At 63.3% G+C, this 19,002-nt stretch overlaps 2 protein-coding genes across 6 annotated transcripts; one reads left to right on the top strand and one right to left on the bottom strand.

The window, feature by feature from the left end:
- Nucleotides 1-1,128: 1,128 nt before the first annotated feature.
- LOC129198556 (zinc finger protein 497-like) lies at nucleotides 1,129-3,109 on the top strand. Its single transcript, XM_054807960.1, has one exon. The coding sequence runs from the start codon at nucleotides 1,176-1,178 to the stop codon at nucleotides 2,904-2,906; it is 1,731 nt and encodes a 576-aa protein (XP_054663935.1). The 5' UTR covers nucleotides 1,129-1,175; the 3' UTR covers nucleotides 2,907-3,109.
- Nucleotides 3,110-3,117: 8 nt separating this feature from the next.
- On the bottom strand, nucleotides 3,118-18,975 carry PNPLA6 (patatin like phospholipase domain containing 6). Of its 5 annotated transcripts, XM_054807954.1 has the most exons (37): nucleotides 18,896-18,975; nucleotides 17,807-17,876; nucleotides 17,634-17,696; nucleotides 16,472-16,559; nucleotides 16,296-16,378; nucleotides 16,107-16,204; nucleotides 15,884-16,024; nucleotides 15,109-15,268; nucleotides 14,925-15,005; nucleotides 14,271-14,399; nucleotides 14,106-14,186; nucleotides 13,897-14,005; nucleotides 13,723-13,812; nucleotides 13,336-13,442; nucleotides 13,043-13,234; nucleotides 12,796-12,873; nucleotides 12,352-12,557; nucleotides 12,091-12,222; nucleotides 11,881-12,004; nucleotides 11,687-11,800; nucleotides 11,297-11,372; nucleotides 11,053-11,193; nucleotides 10,736-10,799; nucleotides 10,495-10,663; nucleotides 10,250-10,432; nucleotides 10,059-10,177; nucleotides 9,812-9,968; nucleotides 9,211-9,327; nucleotides 9,025-9,094; nucleotides 8,205-8,321; nucleotides 7,800-7,916; nucleotides 5,875-6,023; nucleotides 5,651-5,803; nucleotides 5,069-5,185; nucleotides 4,144-4,240; nucleotides 3,947-4,056; nucleotides 3,118-3,461 (listed from the first exon to the last, which is right to left on the bottom strand). In XM_054807954.1, exons 2-37 carry the CDS (start codon nucleotides 17,843-17,845, stop codon nucleotides 3,396-3,398), a joined length of 4,137 nt encoding a protein of 1,378 aa, XP_054663929.1. In that variant the 5' UTR covers nucleotides 17,846-17,876; nucleotides 18,896-18,975; the 3' UTR covers nucleotides 3,118-3,395. The 5 variants fall into 5 exon arrangements, with proteins under 5 accessions (XP_054663929.1, XP_054663931.1, XP_054663930.1 ...); XM_054807956.1 differs by lacking the exon at nucleotides 7,800-7,916; XM_054807955.1 differs by lacking the exon at nucleotides 8,205-8,321.
- Between the last annotated feature and the right edge of the window lie 27 nt (nucleotides 18,976-19,002).

The following is a 19,002-nucleotide window of genomic DNA, read 5'->3' as shown; positions in this document are numbered from 1 at the left end:
CCGTGGCAGGTGGTGGCTGTGCCGTGGCTGTGCCGTGGCTGTCCCAGCCATCCCTTAGTGGTGCCGGGCGTGCTGCGGCATTGCCGGGTGTCCCGTGGCCGTGCCGGCTGTCCCGTCACGGTGACGGTTTTGCCGTGGCCGTGCCGCACGTCCCCACGGTTCCCCCCCCCCACCTCGCAGGACCCCTACACCTCTCCTGTCCCTACGTGTGGCCCTGAGGGCCACCCTACACCCCTTCCCGTCCCCGCAGGGGTCCCCACGCGTGTCCCCCCCACGTGTGTCCCGGGGGTCCCCGCGGTGCAGCGCGGCCCGCGGCCGCCAGGTGGCGCCGTCACGACGGGAGCGGAGCCGCCGGGGGGCGGGGCCGAGCGCGGGACCGGGGGGGAACACCGGGAACGGCGGGGGGGGGCGGGCCGGCACCGGGAGCAGGTACCGGGGGTCGGTACGGGGGGAGCCGGGACCGGGGGATCGGCACCGGGAGCAGGGGCCGGGGGTCGGTACGGGGGGAGCTGGAACTGAGGGATACCGGGAACGGCGGGGGGCCGGCACCGGGGAGCAGGGACCGGGGGATACCGGGAAGGGGGGGGAGCGAGGACCGGGGAGCAGGTACCGGGGGTCGGTACGGGGGGATCGGGAACCGGGGGATACCGGGGAGGGGGGGGCCAGCACCGGGAGCACGTACCGGGGATCGGTACGGGGGGAGCTGGAACTGCGGGATACCGGGAACGGCGGGGGGCCGGCACCGGGGAGCAGGGACTGGGGAATACCGGGGGGGGGGGGTGTCGGTACGGGGGGAGCGGGGACCGGGGGATACTGCGAACAGGGAGCCGGTACAGGAGGATTCGGTACCAGCGAGCCAGGGGATCCCATACCGGGTAGAAGGGGGCTGTACCGGGGCCCGGTTACTGGCCGGGGGATGGGTGTACCGGCCTGGTACCAGGGCACCGGGCTGCCAACGGGGCCGTGTCCCCATCACCCGTGGCCCTTGCACCAGCTGGGCCCAGCACCCATCACCGGTGGCCCGGCATCCGTGGTACCTGGAGGGGAACCACCCCCACCCCCCCTGGGGTGACCCCCCGTGGGTGCTGCCTGCTCACCCCTTCTCTCCTTGTACGGCAGACAGGACCCAGGAGGACACCGGCAGCACCAAAACCGCACCAGGGTGCTGGGACAGGATGGACACCGGCAGCGCCGATTTGGGGCCACGATGCCAGTCTGGTGCAGATGCCGGCAGCACCGAATCGATGCTGGCGAGTCACGACGGTGAAGACACCGGCAGTGCTGAGCTGAGGCCACCGTGCCAACGTCGGGCTGATGCTGGCAGCACCGAACCGACACCAGGCAGCAAGGACAGGGCAGGCACCGGCATTGCCAAAACCACGCTGATGCATTGGGGTGATGCTGGCTGTGCCGATTTGGGGCTGCAACGCCAGGATGAAGTGCGTGCTGACAGTGCCGAACCGATGCCGGCGTGCCAGGGCCAGGCAGACATCGGCAGCACAGATTTGGGGACACAAAACCAGAACCAGGCAGAATCTAGCAGCTCCAAACTGATGCCAGGGTGCCGGGACGAGGCAGCCACCAGCAGAGCCGATTTGGGGATACAATGCCAGGACATGGCGGATGCTGGCAGCGCCAAATCAGCCCCGCAGAACCAGCGCGAGGAGGATGCCGCCAAGCCAAGCTGGCACGATGGTGAGGCCACGGCAGCGGGTGCCCGTCCCTTTCGGTGCAGGGTGTGCGGGAAGCGGTTCTGGGCGAGCGCCACGTTGATGCGGCACCAGGTGCTGCACGGAGCCGAACGCCCCTTCTCCTGCACCGAGTGCGGCCGCGGCTTCTGCGACCGAGCGGCGCTCGCCACGCACCGGCGAAGGCACACAGGCGAGCGCCCCTTCGCCTGCGCCGAGTGCGGCAAAGCTTTTGCCGGCAGCGCGGGGCTGCTGGTACACCAGCGGGCGCACACGAGCGAGCGTCCCTTCGCCTGCGCCGAGTGCGGGCAGCGCTTTCGGCAAAGCGCCCACCTCGCCCAACACCGCCAGGGCGCCCACGGCATGGGACGCCCGCACCTCTGCCTGCAGTGTGGCAAAGCCTTCGCCCTCCGCTCCACGCTGGCCCGGCATGCTCAGACCCACACCGGCGAACGGCCCCACGCCTGCGGTGACTGCGGGCGCCGCTTCCGCCAGCGGGCTCACCTGGCCCGGCACCGCTTGGCACACACCGGCGAACGCCCCTTCCCCTGCGGCGAGTGCGGCAAAGCCTTCGCCCTCAGCGCCACGCTGCTGCGGCACCAGCTGGTGCACACCGGCGAGCGCCCACACCGCTGCCCCGACTGTCCCCGTGCCTACACCCAAAGCGCTTACCTGGCCCAGCACCGCCGCAGCGCCCACGCCGGCCAACGGCCCCACGCCTGCCCCGAATGCCCACGGGCTTTCGCCGACCGCGCCAACCTCCTGCGGCACCGTCGGGGCCACGCTGGCGTCCGGCCCCACGCTTGCGGGCAGTGTGGGCGACGCTTCACCCAGCGGGCGCACCTCCGGGCGCACGCGGGCACCCACGGCGGGCAGCGGCCCTTTGCCTGCGGGCAGTGCGGGCAGGTTTTCGGGCGACAGGCAGCGCTGGCGGCTCACGGGCGGGCGCACGGCGGGCAGCGGCGGCCCTTTGCCTGCGGGCAGTGCGGGCAGCGCTTCGCCCAGCGAGCCAGCTTGGTAGAGCACGGCCGACGGCACACGGGCGAGCGGCCTCACCGCTGTCCCCAGTGTCACCGCGGTTTCCGGCATCGCTCGGCACTGCTGCGGCACCGGCGGGCGCATGCCGGCGAGCGTCCCTTCCCGTGCACCCATTGCGGCCGCCGCTACAGCCGCAGCTCCAACCTCCTCTTGCACCAGCGAGTCCACGCACTTGACTAGCACCCATGGGTGCTGCGGTGGGGGTGTTCATACGGCATCACGGCGTGCCACCCAACACCGTACCACGGCTTTTGCCGCACCAGGTGGGGTGTCCAGCGGTGCCAGACGCATCGTGCCCTGTGCCGGCCTCGAAGCCTTGTATCCCCACAGGATGAGCACCACCGGGTTAATTTTAAATAATAATAATTTAAAAAGAAAATATACAGCTGGGTTCGTTTTAAATAATAATTAAAAAAAAGAAAAATGAAAATATACAGTAGTCACTTCCCCTCCTCCCCAGCGGGGCACGGCCGGGCTTTGGAGGGGGAATTTGGGCCAGTGCAACAGTGCAGGAGGGGGGGAAATGGGGGTCCCCCGGAGTCACCCCAGCCTGGGGACGGCGATGGGGACAAGGGGGGGACGAGCGGGAAAGTGCCGCGGTGCCGGGGAACCAGCCGCAGAAAGGGGGAGGTAGTGCCGGCTCTCGGGCTCCTTCGGCAGCGTTTGGGCTCAGGCGTGGGGTGCGGAGGGGTCCCCGGCCGGGCTCGGGCGGTACCGCAGGGTCTTCTCCTCCTCCTGGGTGGTGGGGGGGGGACATGGGACATGTTGGGGACACTGGGACGGGGACATGGAGCAGCACCCGTGGGATCCGGGTTGTCCCTGAGCCTGCTGTGGAGGGTGTCCATGGCCAGGAGCAGGATCTGCCCTGGGAACACCCCATGCACAGGACCAGGGCGCCCTTGGGAGCCCCCAAACCCAGGGGCACCCCATTTCTGAGGGTCTCCATGGCCACATGCCCCCATGCACTGGGTTGAGGCACCCTCAGGAGCCCCCCTAAACCCAGGAGCACCCCATTTTGGAGGGTCTCCATGGCCACATGCCCCCATGCACGGGATCATGGCACCCTTGGGAGCCCCCAAACCCAGGAGCACCCCATTTCCAAGGGTCTCCATGGCCACATGCCCCCATGCACCCATGCACTGGGTTGAGGCACCCTCGGGAGCCCCCCTAAACCCAGAAGCACCCCATTTTGGAGGATCTCCATGGTGGGGGGCACTCACAGCCTCCAAGGCGCCTGCGCTGGCCCACTCGGAAGGGGCGAACGCGTCCTCCTCGCCCCGTGCTGCCTCCGGCCCCTCGTCCTCGTACTCGGTGAGGTAGTCGGACTCCTCTGGGAGGAGCCAGAGGGGGTGCAGGGTCAGACCCCACCCACCCAGATCTGACCCCCCGCACCCTGGACACCCCACCCCGAGCTCACCGTCGGCGTATCCGTCGGACAAGTAGGGCTTGGCGGGCTCGATGCGGGACACGATCTCCGCCAGGTCGGTGAAGCCAGCGCTGGGGCACGTCAGCACCTACGGAAGGAAAAAGGTGGGGGGGGCCCCCCGAGCAGCCCCACCACCACCACCACGTGCGAGAGGGTGAGGATGGAGGGGACAGGAAGAGGGACATGAGATGGGGATGGGCAGCAGGGGACACAGAGAGAGGGACAAAAGGAGGCTGGGGGGACAGGAGATGGACCGAAGGGATGAAGGATGATGGGGAGTGGGACAGGAGATGGAGCAAACGGACAGGATGGACCACGGGGACAGGACAGACCGAGGGGACAAAGGGTGATGGGGAGTGGGACAGGAGATGGAGCAAGGATGGGCCAGGAGGCTACCGGTGAGGGACAGGAGATGGACTAGGGTCAAGGGGACAGGAGATGGACCAAGGATGGGAGAAGGATGCCTGGGGGGGACAGGAGATGGATCAAGGGGACAGGAGGGGATAGCCAAGGAGGGGACACAAGGACGCTGGTGGAGGCAGGAGATGGACCAAGGGGACAGAGGATGGACCAAGAAGGGGACAGGAGGCTGCCAGTGAGGGACAGGAGAGGGAGCAGGGTTGAGGGGACAGGAGATGGGCCAAGGGGACAGGAGGATAGAGCAGGGTGGGTGAGACAGGAGGATGCCAGTGAGGGACAGGAGGACACCAGGGGGCACAAGCTGCACCAGGAGGGCTAGAAGGACATGGGGGAGACAGAGGGGACAAGCAGGGTGCTGCTCCCTGAAGATGGCTCCAGGACCGGGGGGGGGGAAAAAATCCTTAAAAAATCAGGGTGCCAAGGCCAGGGTGGCCTGTCCCAGGATGCCCCAGGGAGCCTCCACCACCCACAGGCCCTGGTGCCACCCCCCGCTCACGTCCATGCGCTTGCTCTCGTAGAAGTCAGCCGACCGCCGGTCCTTCACCATCTTCTCGATGATGTCGCCCCGGCTCCAGCCGTCAAAGACCACCTTGCCGTGCTGGTACCCTACGTCCTGTGGAGAAAGCAGCCACAGCCCATCAGTGGCCCAGGCACCCCAAATTATGGGTAGGACAACCCAACTGATGGCCCAGGACACCTGATCGATGGCTGAGGCACTCAACTGATGGCCAGGGCACCCCAACAATGGCCAGGACACCCCAACTGGTGCACCAGAGCACCCCTAAATGGTGGCTGGGGCACCAAATCAATTGCTGGTTGACCCTACCTCATCTCCAGGAGACCCTGTTAATGGCCTGGACACCCAACTGATGGCAAGGGCACCCCAATTCACATCTGGGGCACCCCATTAGTGGCCAGGGCACCCTGTTAATCGCCAAGACACCTCAGTCCATAGCCAGGACACACCAATTGATGGCTGGAGAAACCCAACCCATGGCTTGGGGCACCCCACTGATGGCCAGAGGCACCCTAAACAATGGTCCAAGCACCCCATCAGCCTCTCCATCTCCCAACTCACGTAGATCTCGTCGAATTTGCCAAAATCCATGGTCTTGAAGCGGTCGATGGGGGGGCGGATGTACTCACAGTACGAGCTGGACTTCACCACCTCCAGCTGCCGCACGCACGACACGTAGGCCAGGCGGGACTGGATCTCCGCCATGTCAGGCACCTGCAAGGATGAGGTGCTCAGCAACCTGCCCACACATCTCACCAGCATCCCCGCATCCCACCGGTCCTCACCTTGACTTTTTCAGCCCAGGGATTAAGACGTTTCCAGAGAAGCCACCAGCCAGACAAGCTGTCCCCATAGTTGCACAGGTCCGTCTCGTCCTGGCTGCCCACATCAATGGCGATCACCGTCTTGGCACCCATGTTGCGGGCGATGTCAGCTGTGGGGTGGGAAAGGAAGAAGCTGGGTCGGCAGCGTCGCGCTTTCCCCTGGTCTGAGCCCGCAGCAAGAAGTGGTGGCATGAGCAGAGCAGGGAAATGGGGGTGAGGGATTGTCCCCGAGTCCGGGCCGGATGGCAAAGCCATGCTGGGGTTCATGGTGGGATCAGCAATGTCCCATGGGTGCTGGAGCTGGGGGCAGGAGCCCAGCGGCAGGACGTGCCGGTGGGGAGCAGAGCAGTGATGCAACCTGGTGCACGTGCTGGTGTGATGGGAGGGCACAGGCAAGTTGCAGCATCTGTGGTGGGATGCAAAGGAGCATGGAGATGCCCCAGAAGGACACCCAGTGGTGAGGACACCAAGAGACAATGCGAGGTGGATGGAGACGGCTTGCACATGGAAGAGGATGGAGATGCTCCAGGTGGGCACCTGGTGCTGAAGACTCCAAAATGCGATACAAGATGGAGGGAGGTGGATTAGATATGAAGGGCGATGAAGATGCTGCAGGAGGGCACCCAGTGCCGATGACATCAAGAAACGATGATGCAGGATGGAGGAAGGTGGCTTTGAAATGAAGGAGCACAAAGATGCCACAGGAGGCCACTCAGTATCAAAGACACCGAAACATGGTGTAGGATGGAGGAAGGTCACTTGCACCTGAAAAAGGATGGAGATGTCCTGGGAGGGGGCCTGGTGGCAAGGACACCAGGAGATGACACAGAATGGAGGGAGGTAGCTTGCATAAGAAGGAGCAAGGAGGACACCAAGAGATAGTTTGAGATGACAGGAGGTGGCTTGCACATGAATGAGGATGGAGATGCCTCAAGGAGGTGACCTGGTGCAGAGGGCACCAGGAGAAGATGAGGCAGAATGGACAAAGGTGGCTTGCACATGAAAGTGCCTCAGGAAGGCACCCAGGGCCACAAAGAGATGGGACAAGACAAATGGAGGTGTCTTGCAGGTGAAGGACAGAGATGCCCAAGGAGGGCATCTGGAGCTGAGACCATCAAGAGAGGATGATGAGAGATGGACAAAGGTGGCTTGCACATGAGGAAGCATGAAGATGTCCCAGGAGGACACTAAAGATGGTGCAGGAGGGAGGGAGATGGCCTGTACCTGGAGGAGGACAGAGATGCCCTGAGAGAATACCCAATACCAAGGACACCAAGAGAAGATGATGCAGGATGGAAGAAGGTGGTTGGCACCTAAGGAACATGGAGATGCTCTAGGAGGGTGCTAAGGACATGCAGAGATGATGCAAGATGGAGGGACATTTTCTGCATGTCAGGAAGGATGAAGATTCTCTGGGAAGCCACCTGGTGCCAATGACACCAGGAGATGATGAAAGATTGCATGACGCTTTTGGCACGTGAAGGAGGATGAAGATGCCCTGAGAGGATGCCCAACACTGAAGACACCAAGAGATGATGCAGGATGAAGGGATGCATCTTGCACATGAAGAAATATGAAGATGGCCTGGGAAACCACCTGGTACTGAGGACACCAAGAGATGATGCAAGATGGATGGACATTTTTTGCACATGAAAGACAATGAAGACGCCTTCAGAGGCCCAACAACAAAGACACCAAGAAGATGCAAAACCAAGCAAGATGTCCCAAATCCAACCTCAACATCTCTGGCCATTGAGAACCCATCTCACAGTGGCCATGCAGCCCCCACCCAACCACCCGCCACCGCCCCCGGGGCAAGACTTGGCACCACGTTGGCTGTCGCCCCGGTTGGGCGGTGGCATCAATGGCGTTGAGCTGCTACTTGCCTGGCAGGTTGTTGATGTAACCACCGTCCATCAGTAAGTTGCCGTCCTTGGGGTCGCAGAGTGGCGGTAGGTACCCAGAAAGGGTCATGCTGGCTCGCACGTACCGCCAGAGCGAGCCTGCGCCGGCGGGAACAAACGCAATGAGCACGGCCCGTCCGAAATCCCACCCGGGGTGGGGGCTGCCCCTCGCCCCTGCCCGCGCCCGGGGACATCTGCACCCCATGGGTGCCCAACGGGCACCCACGGGTGGCAGAGGAACCCGTCGCACGCCCTGACCGGTCGTTTGCAAAGCCCAGGTGATTCAACCTTGGATGGGATGTGGTTTTGGGGGGTGGATAGGGGGTGTTGGGTTGGTTTTTTTGGGGGGGGGGGGGGTCTGGTGACCCCGGCGAGCGAGATGCTGACCTGGGACATTGTTAACATAGCAGCCGTCCACGAGCCAGTGGCTGTCCTTGGGGTCGCAGAGCGGAGGCAGGTAGGGGGTATAAGACGCACTGGCTCGGACGTAGCGCCAAAGGCTGCCTGCCGGAGGGAGAGGACATGGTCACGGCCACGGGGGGATGGGACATGCCCGAGCACCTGGCGATGGGTGACCGAGGATGCTGCCACCGCACCGGCGGGACAATCACAGCCCCAAGACCAAGGGAAAGAACCTCGGCCACGCCGGGCTGGGGAAGGATGGACGGGTGAGATGGTCTCCAGAGGGTTAGGGGTGGTGAGCAGGGATTAGTTGGCGTTAGAGGCCAGAGGAGCAGGCAGAGCAAGAGCCAGGCTGCTTACGAGCCACCGCGTGCACCCTGTGGACGGCTCAATGTCCCAGGTGAGCTCCAACACCAGGCAAGGAGGAGGGGCAGCCACCGCAACATCCCCACCACCGTGATGTTCCCACCACCACCACGGCATCATCCCCACCACGGCATCATCCCCACCACCACCACGGCATCATCCCCACCACCACCACGGCATCCCCAGCACTGCCACCGTGTCCCCGTGCTCCACATGCCGTGAGCGTGGGTTACTGGGGTTAGTGGTGAGCAGATAAGTTAGAGGGGGACATGCATGATCAGGGTGTCGGGATGCAACTCTGCACCCCAATTCTTCCCCCAACCCCACCGAGGACGTGGGGCACAGCCAGATCCCCATGGGGACCGAAGCCTGGTGGGGTCACCAGCACCAGGTGGCTCTGGGAAAACACCACTTCTCCGGTTCCCCGGGGAACTCTTACCATCCGTGTGCACCCGCATGGCCGAGGCCGTGATGTCGGTTGTGACGTTGAAGTAGGGCAGCCACAGGTCCTGCGGGGACAAGATGGGGTGGGTGACACCGTGGAGATGGTGGTGGGTGGGTGGGGAGCTGGTAGGACCCCCCACCACAGGTGGGTGCAGTCCTGGGGAGTGTCCATGTGACGTACCTCGATCTGCTTGTCCTGGAAAACCTTGTTGATGCTGGCGTTGAAGGCTGAACCCGAAAACATGGAGGTGATGGGGTAAGTGAGGTCCAGGACGGTCTCGAACACCGAATTCATGCACTGGAGGAGGAGGAGGATGAATAAGAAGAAGAGAAGAAGGAAGAGGAGGAAGAAAAAGGAGGAGAAGGATGAAGAAGGAGGCGGAGGAAAAGAAAGGAGGAGAAGGATTAAGAAGAAGAATAAGGAGAAGAAGGAGGAGGAGGAAGATGAAGGAGGAATAAGAAGGAGGCAAAAGAAAAATGAAAGAAGAGGAGGAGAAATAAGCAGCAGAAGAAAAAAGGAGAGAAGAAAGTGGAGGAGGAAGAATAAGAAAAAGGAAGAGAAAAGGCAAAGGAGGAAGAAGAACAGGAAGAGAAAAGGCAAAGGAGGAAGAAGAACAGGAAGAGAAAAGGCAAAGGAGGAAGAAGAAGAAGAGGAAGAAGACGAAGGAGAAAGAAGAGGAAGAAGCAAAGGAGGAAGGAGATGCTGTAGAAACACCCCAGGCAGGGCTGGCCACAGGCAGGAAGGGCCTTCGCCAGGGTGGGGGAAGTGCCACAGCACCCACCTTGGCCCACTCGCGTGCCCGCTGCTTTGTGCGGACGGCGCTGCGCTCCTCGGCATAGAGTGCCCCAATGAAGGCGCCGATGGAGGTGCCACCCACCATGTCGATGGGGATCCCCGACTCCTCCATCGCCTTGATCACCCCGATATGGGAGCAACCCCTGGATGGACAGAGGAGATAAAAGAGGAGGATGGATGAGAGCAGGATCCCCACCCCACCAGGTCGCATCCTGCCATGGCACGGCACCCACCTGGCTCCACCACCCCCCAGGACGAGGGCGATGGTGTTGCCGGTGAGGACCCGTGCCAACCGGGAGAAGTCGCTGTGCCGGTCGGCGCTCTTCTCAAATACCTTCTCATACATCTCCCGCTGCGGATGGGATGGACGATGGGTGACGATGACAGCGGTGGACCACCAAGGTCACCCTGGGGACTTACGTACCAGTTTGGTGGGGCTACGGCGGGAGAAGACACGCCGGGGACACTTGATGTGGAGGTGGCCCGAGCACCAGCTGCGCATGTTGAGCCACTCAACGGTGCGGGAAGGGCTGGGACCATCCTCACGGTGTAGGAGGACCAACTGCTTCAGCGCACGCACGGCTGTGTTCTCCAGCATCTGCTCCAGCTGTAGAAGCCATCAGCCACCCAGCGAGGTGTTGTCCCACCACCGCCTACCCGCCACCTCACCTCTCCCAGAGCCGGTTCTTGGTCGCCCAACCCTACAATGAGGATGCAGTCGGCTTGACGGATACAGCGCACGGTCCACGGCGTCAGGGTACAGTCAGTTTGGTACAGGACGATGCGGTGGATGTCCTCCTGCTGTGCCAGCCAGCCTGACAGCCGGTACTCCTGGATGCTGCCAAGATGGAGGGGTCAGCGAATGGCACAGTAGTGGGTCACCAGTGATGTTCCTCCCAATGGGACTTACCTGTCCAGCGCTGAGGAGCCAAGACGGGCACGGATGATGTCACTGGTGAGGAGCAGTGTGGGACCTGGGAGAGGTGGGGACATGGTCACCACCATGCCATGGGGCTGTGGTCACCACCATGCTGTGGGGCTCTGGTCATCACCATACCATGGTTCCCTCCACGTCATAGGACTGTGGTCACCACCACGCTGTGGTCACCATCGTGCCATGGGACTGTGATGGTCACCATGCCATGATGCCCACCATGCCACAAGACCATGGTCACCTCCATGCATGGCTACCAACCATGCCGTGGTCACCACCACACTGGCACTCACCGATGGCGTTGAGCGCGTGCTTGAGCTCCAGCGTGAAGGCAGCCGTGGGCACATCGTCGCACACTGGCAGCACCGCCACAGTTGACAGGTTGCTGGTGGGGTTGGTGGGCTCTGAGCTGGAGGCCATGCCCAAGCCGGAGCCTGAATGGACAGAGACGATGGGGTGGTGGACACCTTCCATGTGCTGCTTTGATGATGGCCACCAGCCCTGAAGAGGGCACCTCTTTGTCCCTTTGGGACCTACTTGCAAAGGGGCCACGGAGCTGCTGAAGGTTTCCCAAGATTTTCTGGCTCAGGAGGTGGATGAGGCGGGTGACAACCTGCAGGCATGAGGATGAGGATGGCCATCAGACCTGGCAGGGCTTCCCAAGCTGGAGACTCATTAACACCCCAAACTGATGTCCTACACGCATTTTTTGGGTGCCACCACCACCACCCATCCTTGGGGACCTCAGAGAAGAACAACCCTTTAGTACATCAGCCCTTCTCCCCCAACAGCTCTAATCACGTCTTTAATTCCTTAATTTAAGCTGGTTTTAAATGAGTGTCGCAGACACCGACTTGGGGGGGACGTGGGGACATGCTGCTTCCATGGGAAGAGGGTACAGACTCCAGGATGGGGATCTGGGGGTACCTGGGGGTATCTGCGCTTGATGTTATTCAAGGTGCCCTCAGGCAGCTTGGCCAGCTCCGTGTCCCGGACTGCATGGACCGTGGTGGCACGGGGCTGCCGGGTGAGGGCTTCCACCTGGAGAAGAAAACATATAGCCAAGATGTACCAGCCAGACCTACAGAGTGTCCACCTCCCGACCCCAACACAGCTCTCACCACACCGATGAGGTCCCCACGGCCGTACTCCCCGATGAGCTCCTTCTTGCCACTGCCCTTCTGGATGACGGAGCGGAGACGTCCGTTGAGCGCGATGTAGGTACAGTCTGACTTGTCACCCTGCCTGGGGAACACCACCAGTGGGAAGTCAACCCCCTGCCAAGCTGGTCCTCATCACGTTGAGGTGGGCACCCACCCGTTGGTCCCCACCTGTAGAGCGCCCGGCCGGCCTCCACCGCCATCCAGTCAATGGCAAAGTCCATCTGGCGCACGAAGGGTGACATACGGGCAGCCACAGTGTGGGCGACACTCAGCACCACGCTGGGCTGCTCCCGCATGATCCTACAGGTCAAGAGCAGTTGGGGGACACGGTGGTGGCCCCAAGAGATGCCACCATAGTGCTCACCCCAGGAATCCCCTTTGGCACCAACCCTTTGCCCCAAAACTTCCTCTACCGGCACTGGGACTCACTCGTAGAAGTCCGACTTGGAGATCTTGAGAAAGGTGCAGTCACGGTTGGCCTTGATGGTGAAGATGAGGGGCTCGCCGGTGAGCACAGCCAGCTGTCCCACCATCTCACCGGGCTGCGTCAAGAAGAGGCAGACGTCCTCCGCCTTGTCGATCATCCGCTGGTACACGTGTAGGCAGCCCCACAGCACAAAGTGGAGGCTCACATCCTGCCAAAATGGCACCCTATCACTGTTGGGGGCCACCTCGGACAGCCAGGCATGAGGGGTCCCACCGGCATCATCACTTAGGGTTTCTTCCACTCCTCTTCACAGGGTGGTGTTTTGCACCCTCCAGATGGCTCCCCCTCCACCACCCATAGGGCAGGAGTAGGAAGAGTAGCACCCCATGGAAATACAGGGTGGGGGGAGCAAGATTCCACACCAGTTCCCCCAAACCCAGACCCACCTGGTCCCCTTGACGGGCAATGACTGTCCCAGCTTTGGCATGATGGAGCAAGACACGGTTGTTGAGGAGAGAAGGGTCCTAGAGGGAAGAACAGCACCATATGAGGTGATGGGGACCATCGTGAGGACATGGGGACCACCACAAGGCCACAAGGACCCGCCACAAAGCAACAGGGACCCACCACGACGCAACAGAGGACCACCACAAAGCCACAATTCCCCCATGCCAGCACCGTTTCCGTCCTCACCTCCACCTTCATGAGTTTGACCAGCTCTCGCTTGGCAGCCTCGAAGATGGCGTTGGTCTGGCGGCCCTGGTAGGGTCCAAAGGGACAGTCCCCAGTTGCCGAATCGTCCTCGCAGTAGTTGTAGTGGTAGACACCAGACGGCTGCTCCTCCACCGTCACCGACTTGCGCTCCTTGGGCTCGTGCGAGACGGACTGCAGGGAGACGCAACAGCTCCGGCACCCATCCGCGACCACCCTGGCAGCGCCGGTGGGGGAGATCCGGGTGGACGCGGTGTTGCCGGATCCGGCCTTACCCTGGAGAAGGCGGCCAAGGCACCGGTGCTGTCCTCCTGCAGCGACACCGAGATGCGGCCACGCTCGTAGGCCATGTCGAAATCGGAGCGGGGACCCTTCTGGATACCTGCGATGGGTGAGGGAGGGGACCCGGGAGGGGGGGTCACCAGTGTCCGAGTGGGGGGATGCTGGGGTAGGGGGGATGCACGAGCATTGGGGTGCACGAGCATTGGTGGGTGCACAAGCATGGGGTGCACGAGCATTGCGGGGGGGAGCATTGAGGGGGGGAGCATTGCATGTCCTGGGGAGGGGGATGCATGATCTTGAGGGAGATGCACTACCCTGCTGGGGGGGCTCCATGACCCCCCGACATCCCCCCTTCCCACCTCCTCCAGCCTCCGACCCACCGGAGATATCCACCGGCATGGAGATGCAGCGGCTCAACAGTGGCGGCGGCGGCGTGGCGGTCTCCAGGCCTCCAGCTTTCAGCGGGTCGGCTGCAGGAGGAGACCACCCTGAGCACCCTGGTGGTGGAACGTCGGGGAGGGGGGGGGTCCCAGCATCCCCTTCCTGGCTCTTACCCGGTTCCCTGCCCTCATCGGCACCGCCGAGCCCCCGCTTGCCGTGGCGGACGGGGCTGGTGCGGGCGGCATGGCCGGGTTGGGGGAAGAGCCGTAGCGGTTGCATGTCCTGCAAAGGGTGGGGGGGGGGACATCAGCGGGGCTGGGTGGGGGGGTGGACACAGCGGTCCGGATCCGGCCCGGCGCCACCATTTTTGCCACAAACTCACGTGGCTGAAGAGCTCGTTCGTCAAGCCAAGGTAGTTGTGCAAAGCCAAGAAGGTGACGCGCTGTAGGCGCACCATGATGATCTAAGGGGGGGACAAGAAGCCATCAGTGGTCCCTGTCACCCCAAGGGACCCTCCCCGTGCCGCCCCGCCCAGACCCAAAATCACCTGCACCACCCGCACCAAACTCTCGGGGTACTTCTCGAAGACAGCTGAGAAGGCTTCGACCGGCAGCCGTAGGACAGTGGAGTCCTCCGCCGCCCGGGCACACACTGTGCGGTATGGTCGCTGGTGGCCCTACATGACATGGTCGTGGTGTCAGTGGCCTTGCTGGGATGGGGAGGTCCATCCCGGCCATGGATAGGGGACAGTGGCAGCTAGGAGCTGATGAAGTCTGATGGTGGCACCAGACTTTTGGCTGGTTGGGCTTGGGAACGGCCACAGTTGGGCTGGTGGAGCTTGGGGACCACTGGTGGGGCTTGGGGACAGCCACGTTGGGCTTGGGGATGGCCATGGTTGGGCTGGTGGGGCTTGGGGACCACTGGTGGGGCTTGGGGACAGCCATGTTGGGCTTGGGGATGGCCATGGTTGGGCTGGTGGGGCTTGGGGACCGCTAGTGGGGCTTGGGGACAGCCACGCTGGGCTTGGGAATGGCCACGGTTGGGCTGGAGGGGCTTGGGGACAGCCCTGATCAAGCTGAGGGGGTTTGGGGATGGCCATCATCAGGTTTAGGGGGCTTGGGGACAGCCACAACCAGGTTTAGGGGGCTTGGGGACAGCCACAGTCATGGGAGGGTGTTGGAGACAGCCATGATGTCGGTACCGTGATGACATCAAGGATGCTGAGCAGGCTGTGCACACTGTCCCCAGGGAACACCTCCTTCATCACCGTCTCCTTCCCATCCTGCGAAGCACAAACCCCGCCTTGCTCTTTCCATCCCCATCTCCCACAGCTTCCCCATCCCCTTGCTACGTCCCCGTCCCCCTCGTTGTCCCCGTCCCCGCACCGGTTCGGTGAGGAAGAGCTCCAACTTGCCGTCCTGCAGCACGTAGATGCTGGTGTCGGGTTGTCCGGGACGGAAAACGTAGTCACCTTGTTGGCACTGCTGGAAAACCATGTGCTTGCAAAGCTCCAGGAACAACGGTTTCTCGAAGTGGCCCAACACCCTTTGGGGACAAGGACCGGTGACAGCGGGTGACACAGAGCCCACCGGGACCCGCCCCGGTCCTCCGGAGCCACCCCAGGGGCCAGTTGCCGTGGCGATGGGGATGCAGTGGGGAGAGCATCCTTCAACGGGGTGGTCCGGCCTCCCCGTACAGTTCCCAGGGTTGGATCCTGATCCCTGGGGCCGAATCCTGACCCCCAGGGATGGATCCTGACCCCTTTGGGGCCTGATCCTGAACCTGGAGCAAGATCCTGACCCCCAGGGATGGATCCTGACCCCCCTGGGTCCTGATCCTGATCCCCCTGGGGTGGATCCTGACGCCCCTGGGATGGATCCTGACCCCTTTGGGGCCTGATCCTGACCCTGGAACAAGATCCTGACCCCCCGGGATGGATCCTGGCCCCTCTGGGGTCTGATCCTGACCCTGGAACAAGATCCTGATCCTTGGGGATGGATCCTGGCACCCCTGGGGATGGATCCTCAGCCCTGGGGATGGATCCTGACCCTCCTAGGTCCCGATCCTGACCCTGGAACAAGATCCTGACCCCCTGGGGACGGATCCTGACCCCCTTTGGGGGCCTGATCCTGACCCCCAGGGATGGATCCTGAGCCTCACCGGACATTTTTGAGCATGTAGAGGACCTCGGAGGGAAGATGGGAATTGGCCACGTCGAATTCGGTCAAATCGGCTTCCAGCACCGAGGGCGGAGGCTCCTTCAGCTGCAGCGTGGGCAGCTCCTTCTGGATGCGCAGGAACCTTGGGGGACAACAAAGTGACGTCGGGGTACGGCCACCACCCGCCCCGTCTCGTCCTTCTCCCGCCGTTGGTGGCACCTCACTTTTTGGCGATGTTGAGCATCTTCAGCTTCTTCTTCATCCTGGGTCGTGAGGTGCTGGAAATGGTGGTGTCCACCAGGGAGGAGGTGGATTGGGAGACCTGGAGACATCAGGGGGACATCAAACCGGGGTGTCACCCGATGGCGATGCCGCGAAGCCACCCCACCCCAAGCCGTCACCCCGAGCGTCACCTTGCGCATGATTTTGCGGCCGTAGAAAAGCATCTTGTCCCGTTTTCGGAAACGGTATTTCGGTGTCCCCTGCGCAGGGAGCTCTGGGGACCACGATGGGGATGGGTTAACGGGGTGCAGCCCTGTCAACCCCCTGCCCCCGCTGTCCCCAAGGCCACCGCAGTGATGTCACTCACTCTTAAGGCGCAGCCGGCGGACCAGGACCACGATGGCGGCGGCAACGATGACGGCGAAGAGGCTGAGGCCGAGCATCACCCCCAGCACCTGGGGACGAGCGCGGGGTCGGCGGGGGTGGGGGGTGACCGATGGCACCGCCACCTCGGTGACGTGGAGGGACGGGAGGGGGTGTGACAGCATCGGGGATCGGGACGCTGTCCCCAAGGGCGCGGGGACGAGTTCGTGTCCCCTGGGGGTGCTCAGCAGCGTGGGGGACAGGGACATGGGGACGAGTTCGTGTCCCCAAGGGTGTGGGGACAGGTTTGTGTCACCTTGGGGCGCTCAGCAGCGTCGGGGACTGGGACGCTGTCACCTGGGGACATGGGGACAATTCTGTGTCCCCCGGGGGTGCTCAACAGCGTTGGGGACCAGGGTGCTGTCACCTGGGGACACGTTTGTGCCCCAAGGGCGTGGGGACAAATTTGTGTCCCCTGAGGATGCTCAACAGTGTCGGGGACCGGGACACTGTCACCTGGGGACGTTTTTGTGACCCCAAGGGCGTGGGGACAATTCTGTGTCCCCTTGGGGTGCTCAGCAGCATTGGGGGCCAGGATGCTGTCACCTGGGGACACGGGGACAAGTTTGTGTCCCCTCAGGGGGTGCTGAACAGCCTTGGCAATGGGGACGCTGACCCCTGGGGACATGGGGACAATTCTGTGTCCCCTAGGGGTGCTCAGCAGCGTCGGGGACAGGGATGGTGATCCCAGGGGACATGGGGACAAGTTCGTGTCCCCAAGGGCGTGGGGACAAATTTGTGTCCCCTGAGGATGCTCAGCAGCGCTGGGGACTGGGACGCTGTGCCCTGGAGACACTGGGACGTTTTTGTGACCCCAAGGGCGTGGGGACAATTCTGTGTCCCCTTGGGGTGCTCAGCAGCATCGGGGACCAGGATGCTGTCACCTGGGGACACGGGGACAATTCTGCGTCCCCTTGGGGTGCTCAACAGCGTTGGGGATCGGGACGCTATCCCCTGGGGCGTGGGGACACGAGTTCATATCCCCAAAGGTTTGGGGACAAATTTATGTCCCCTGGGGGTGCTCAGCAGCACCGGGGACGGGGCCACCGACCCCTGGGGACGCGGGGGGGGGGACGGACACGTTCACGTCCCCCGTGGGTGCTCACCGCGCCGGTGGGGAGCTGCTCCTCGGCAAAGAGCTTGGGCAGCACGGCCGTCAGGGACGCATCCTGCGGGGACAAGGGGACAGCTGAGCACCCCATGCCAGGGTTGGGGACACACACACACATGGGGGGGGGGGTGACCGTCACCCCTCATCGGCCGCGGTGACATTTCCTACCTCCGCCTCCTCCTGCGGCTCAGACTCGCTCTGCCCCATGGTCGCGACGGGGCTCTGCCCATGCAAAAAACTGCGCGAAAAAACCCCAAAATTTGATGAAAAACACCAAAAAAAAAAAACCAAACCCAAAAAATCAGAAGTTTGTGACGCGGGGACCCCACCGAGGGACAGGTGACAACAGGGTGACATCCTCGGAACGGGTAAAAACCCGGTGGGGTGAGGAAGCCGTCACCGCCCGTCACCGTCGTCACCCGTCACCGTCGTCACCCCGTCACCGCCGTCACCCCGACGAGGGTCCCCGAGCGACGGTGCCACCGCCGGGTGCCGTGTGTGTCCCCCCCCCCCCGTCGCCCCCCCCCACGTCACCGCCGTCCTTCCCAAGGACACCCCGGGGAGGTGACGGTGGCATCAGTGGGCACCGGAGCGGGGACGTCACCGGGGTTGGCACGTGTCGCCCCCCCCGCCCCCCCAAACGTCACCCTATGGGGGTGGGGGCACCCAGCGCCAGCGCCCAGCACCCTGTTTGCGGTGGGGGCAGGGGGGGGTGTGGGGGTGTGCCAGGCCCTGGTGACACCCCCACGGGTGACAACCCACCCCCCCACGGGTGACAACAGCCCCCCCCAGCTTCTACCCCCCCCCTTGCCCCCATCAGCCCCCCCATATTACCCCCCCGGCTGGTTCTGCCCCCCCCCAAATTCTCCCCCCCCCCCGGACAAACCCCCCCTCCCCACCAGTATCGCCCCCCCCACGACTATCGCCCCCCCCCGTATCGCCCCCCACTATCGCCTCCCATCCCCCCCCAACTTCTCCTGCCCCCCCCCACCTTTACTACTCCCCCCAGGCTCTAACTGCCCCCCCCTCGCGCTAATATTGCCCCTCCCCACGCAGTATCGCTCCCCCCACGCAGTATCGCCCCCCCAGGGGTTCATCCCCCCCCCAAACATTATCCCCCCCCCAGACTAAATTGCTCCCCCCAAACTGCCCCCCCATGGGCTCTGCCCCCCCCCCAAACCCCGATCTGCCCCCCCCCGAGCCCCCCCAAAGCCGTTGTTGTTGTTGTTGTTCCCCCCCCCCCACCCCGGCACTCACCGGCCGCCGGTCGCCGCCCCGCGCCCCGCTCCGGCCTCGGCGGCAGCGGCGGCCCCCGCGGGGTCATGGTCCCTTTAAAGCGGCTCCGCCTCTCGCGCTGACGTTAT

The sequence above is a fragment of the Grus americana genome, chromosome 33 (genome assembly GCF_028858705.1).
Source record: "Grus americana isolate bGruAme1 chromosome 33, bGruAme1.mat, whole genome shotgun sequence".
NCBI lineage: Eukaryota > Metazoa > Chordata > Aves > Gruiformes > Gruidae > Grus > Grus americana.
Note: the sequence above shows the minus strand (reverse complement) of the source record. Positions and strands in the feature narration are given on the sequence as shown.

Coding starts and splice junctions, on each gene's coding strand:
- LOC129198556 (XM_054807960.1), top strand. CDS start 1,176: ATGGACACCGGCAGCGCCGATTTGGGGCCACGATGCCAGTCTGGTGCA.
- PNPLA6 (XM_054807954.1), bottom strand. CDS start 17,845: ATGGGGCAGAGCGAGTCTGAGCCGCAGGAGGAGGCGGAG. Junction 11,801..11,880: donor GTGGGGACCTCATCGGTGTG/GTGAGAGCTGTG, acceptor TTTCTTCTCCAG/GTGGAAGCCCTCACCCGGCA. Junction 11,373..11,686: donor TCAAGCGCAGATACCCCCAG/GTACCCCCAGAT, acceptor TCATGCCTGCAG/GTTGTCACCCGCCTCATCCA.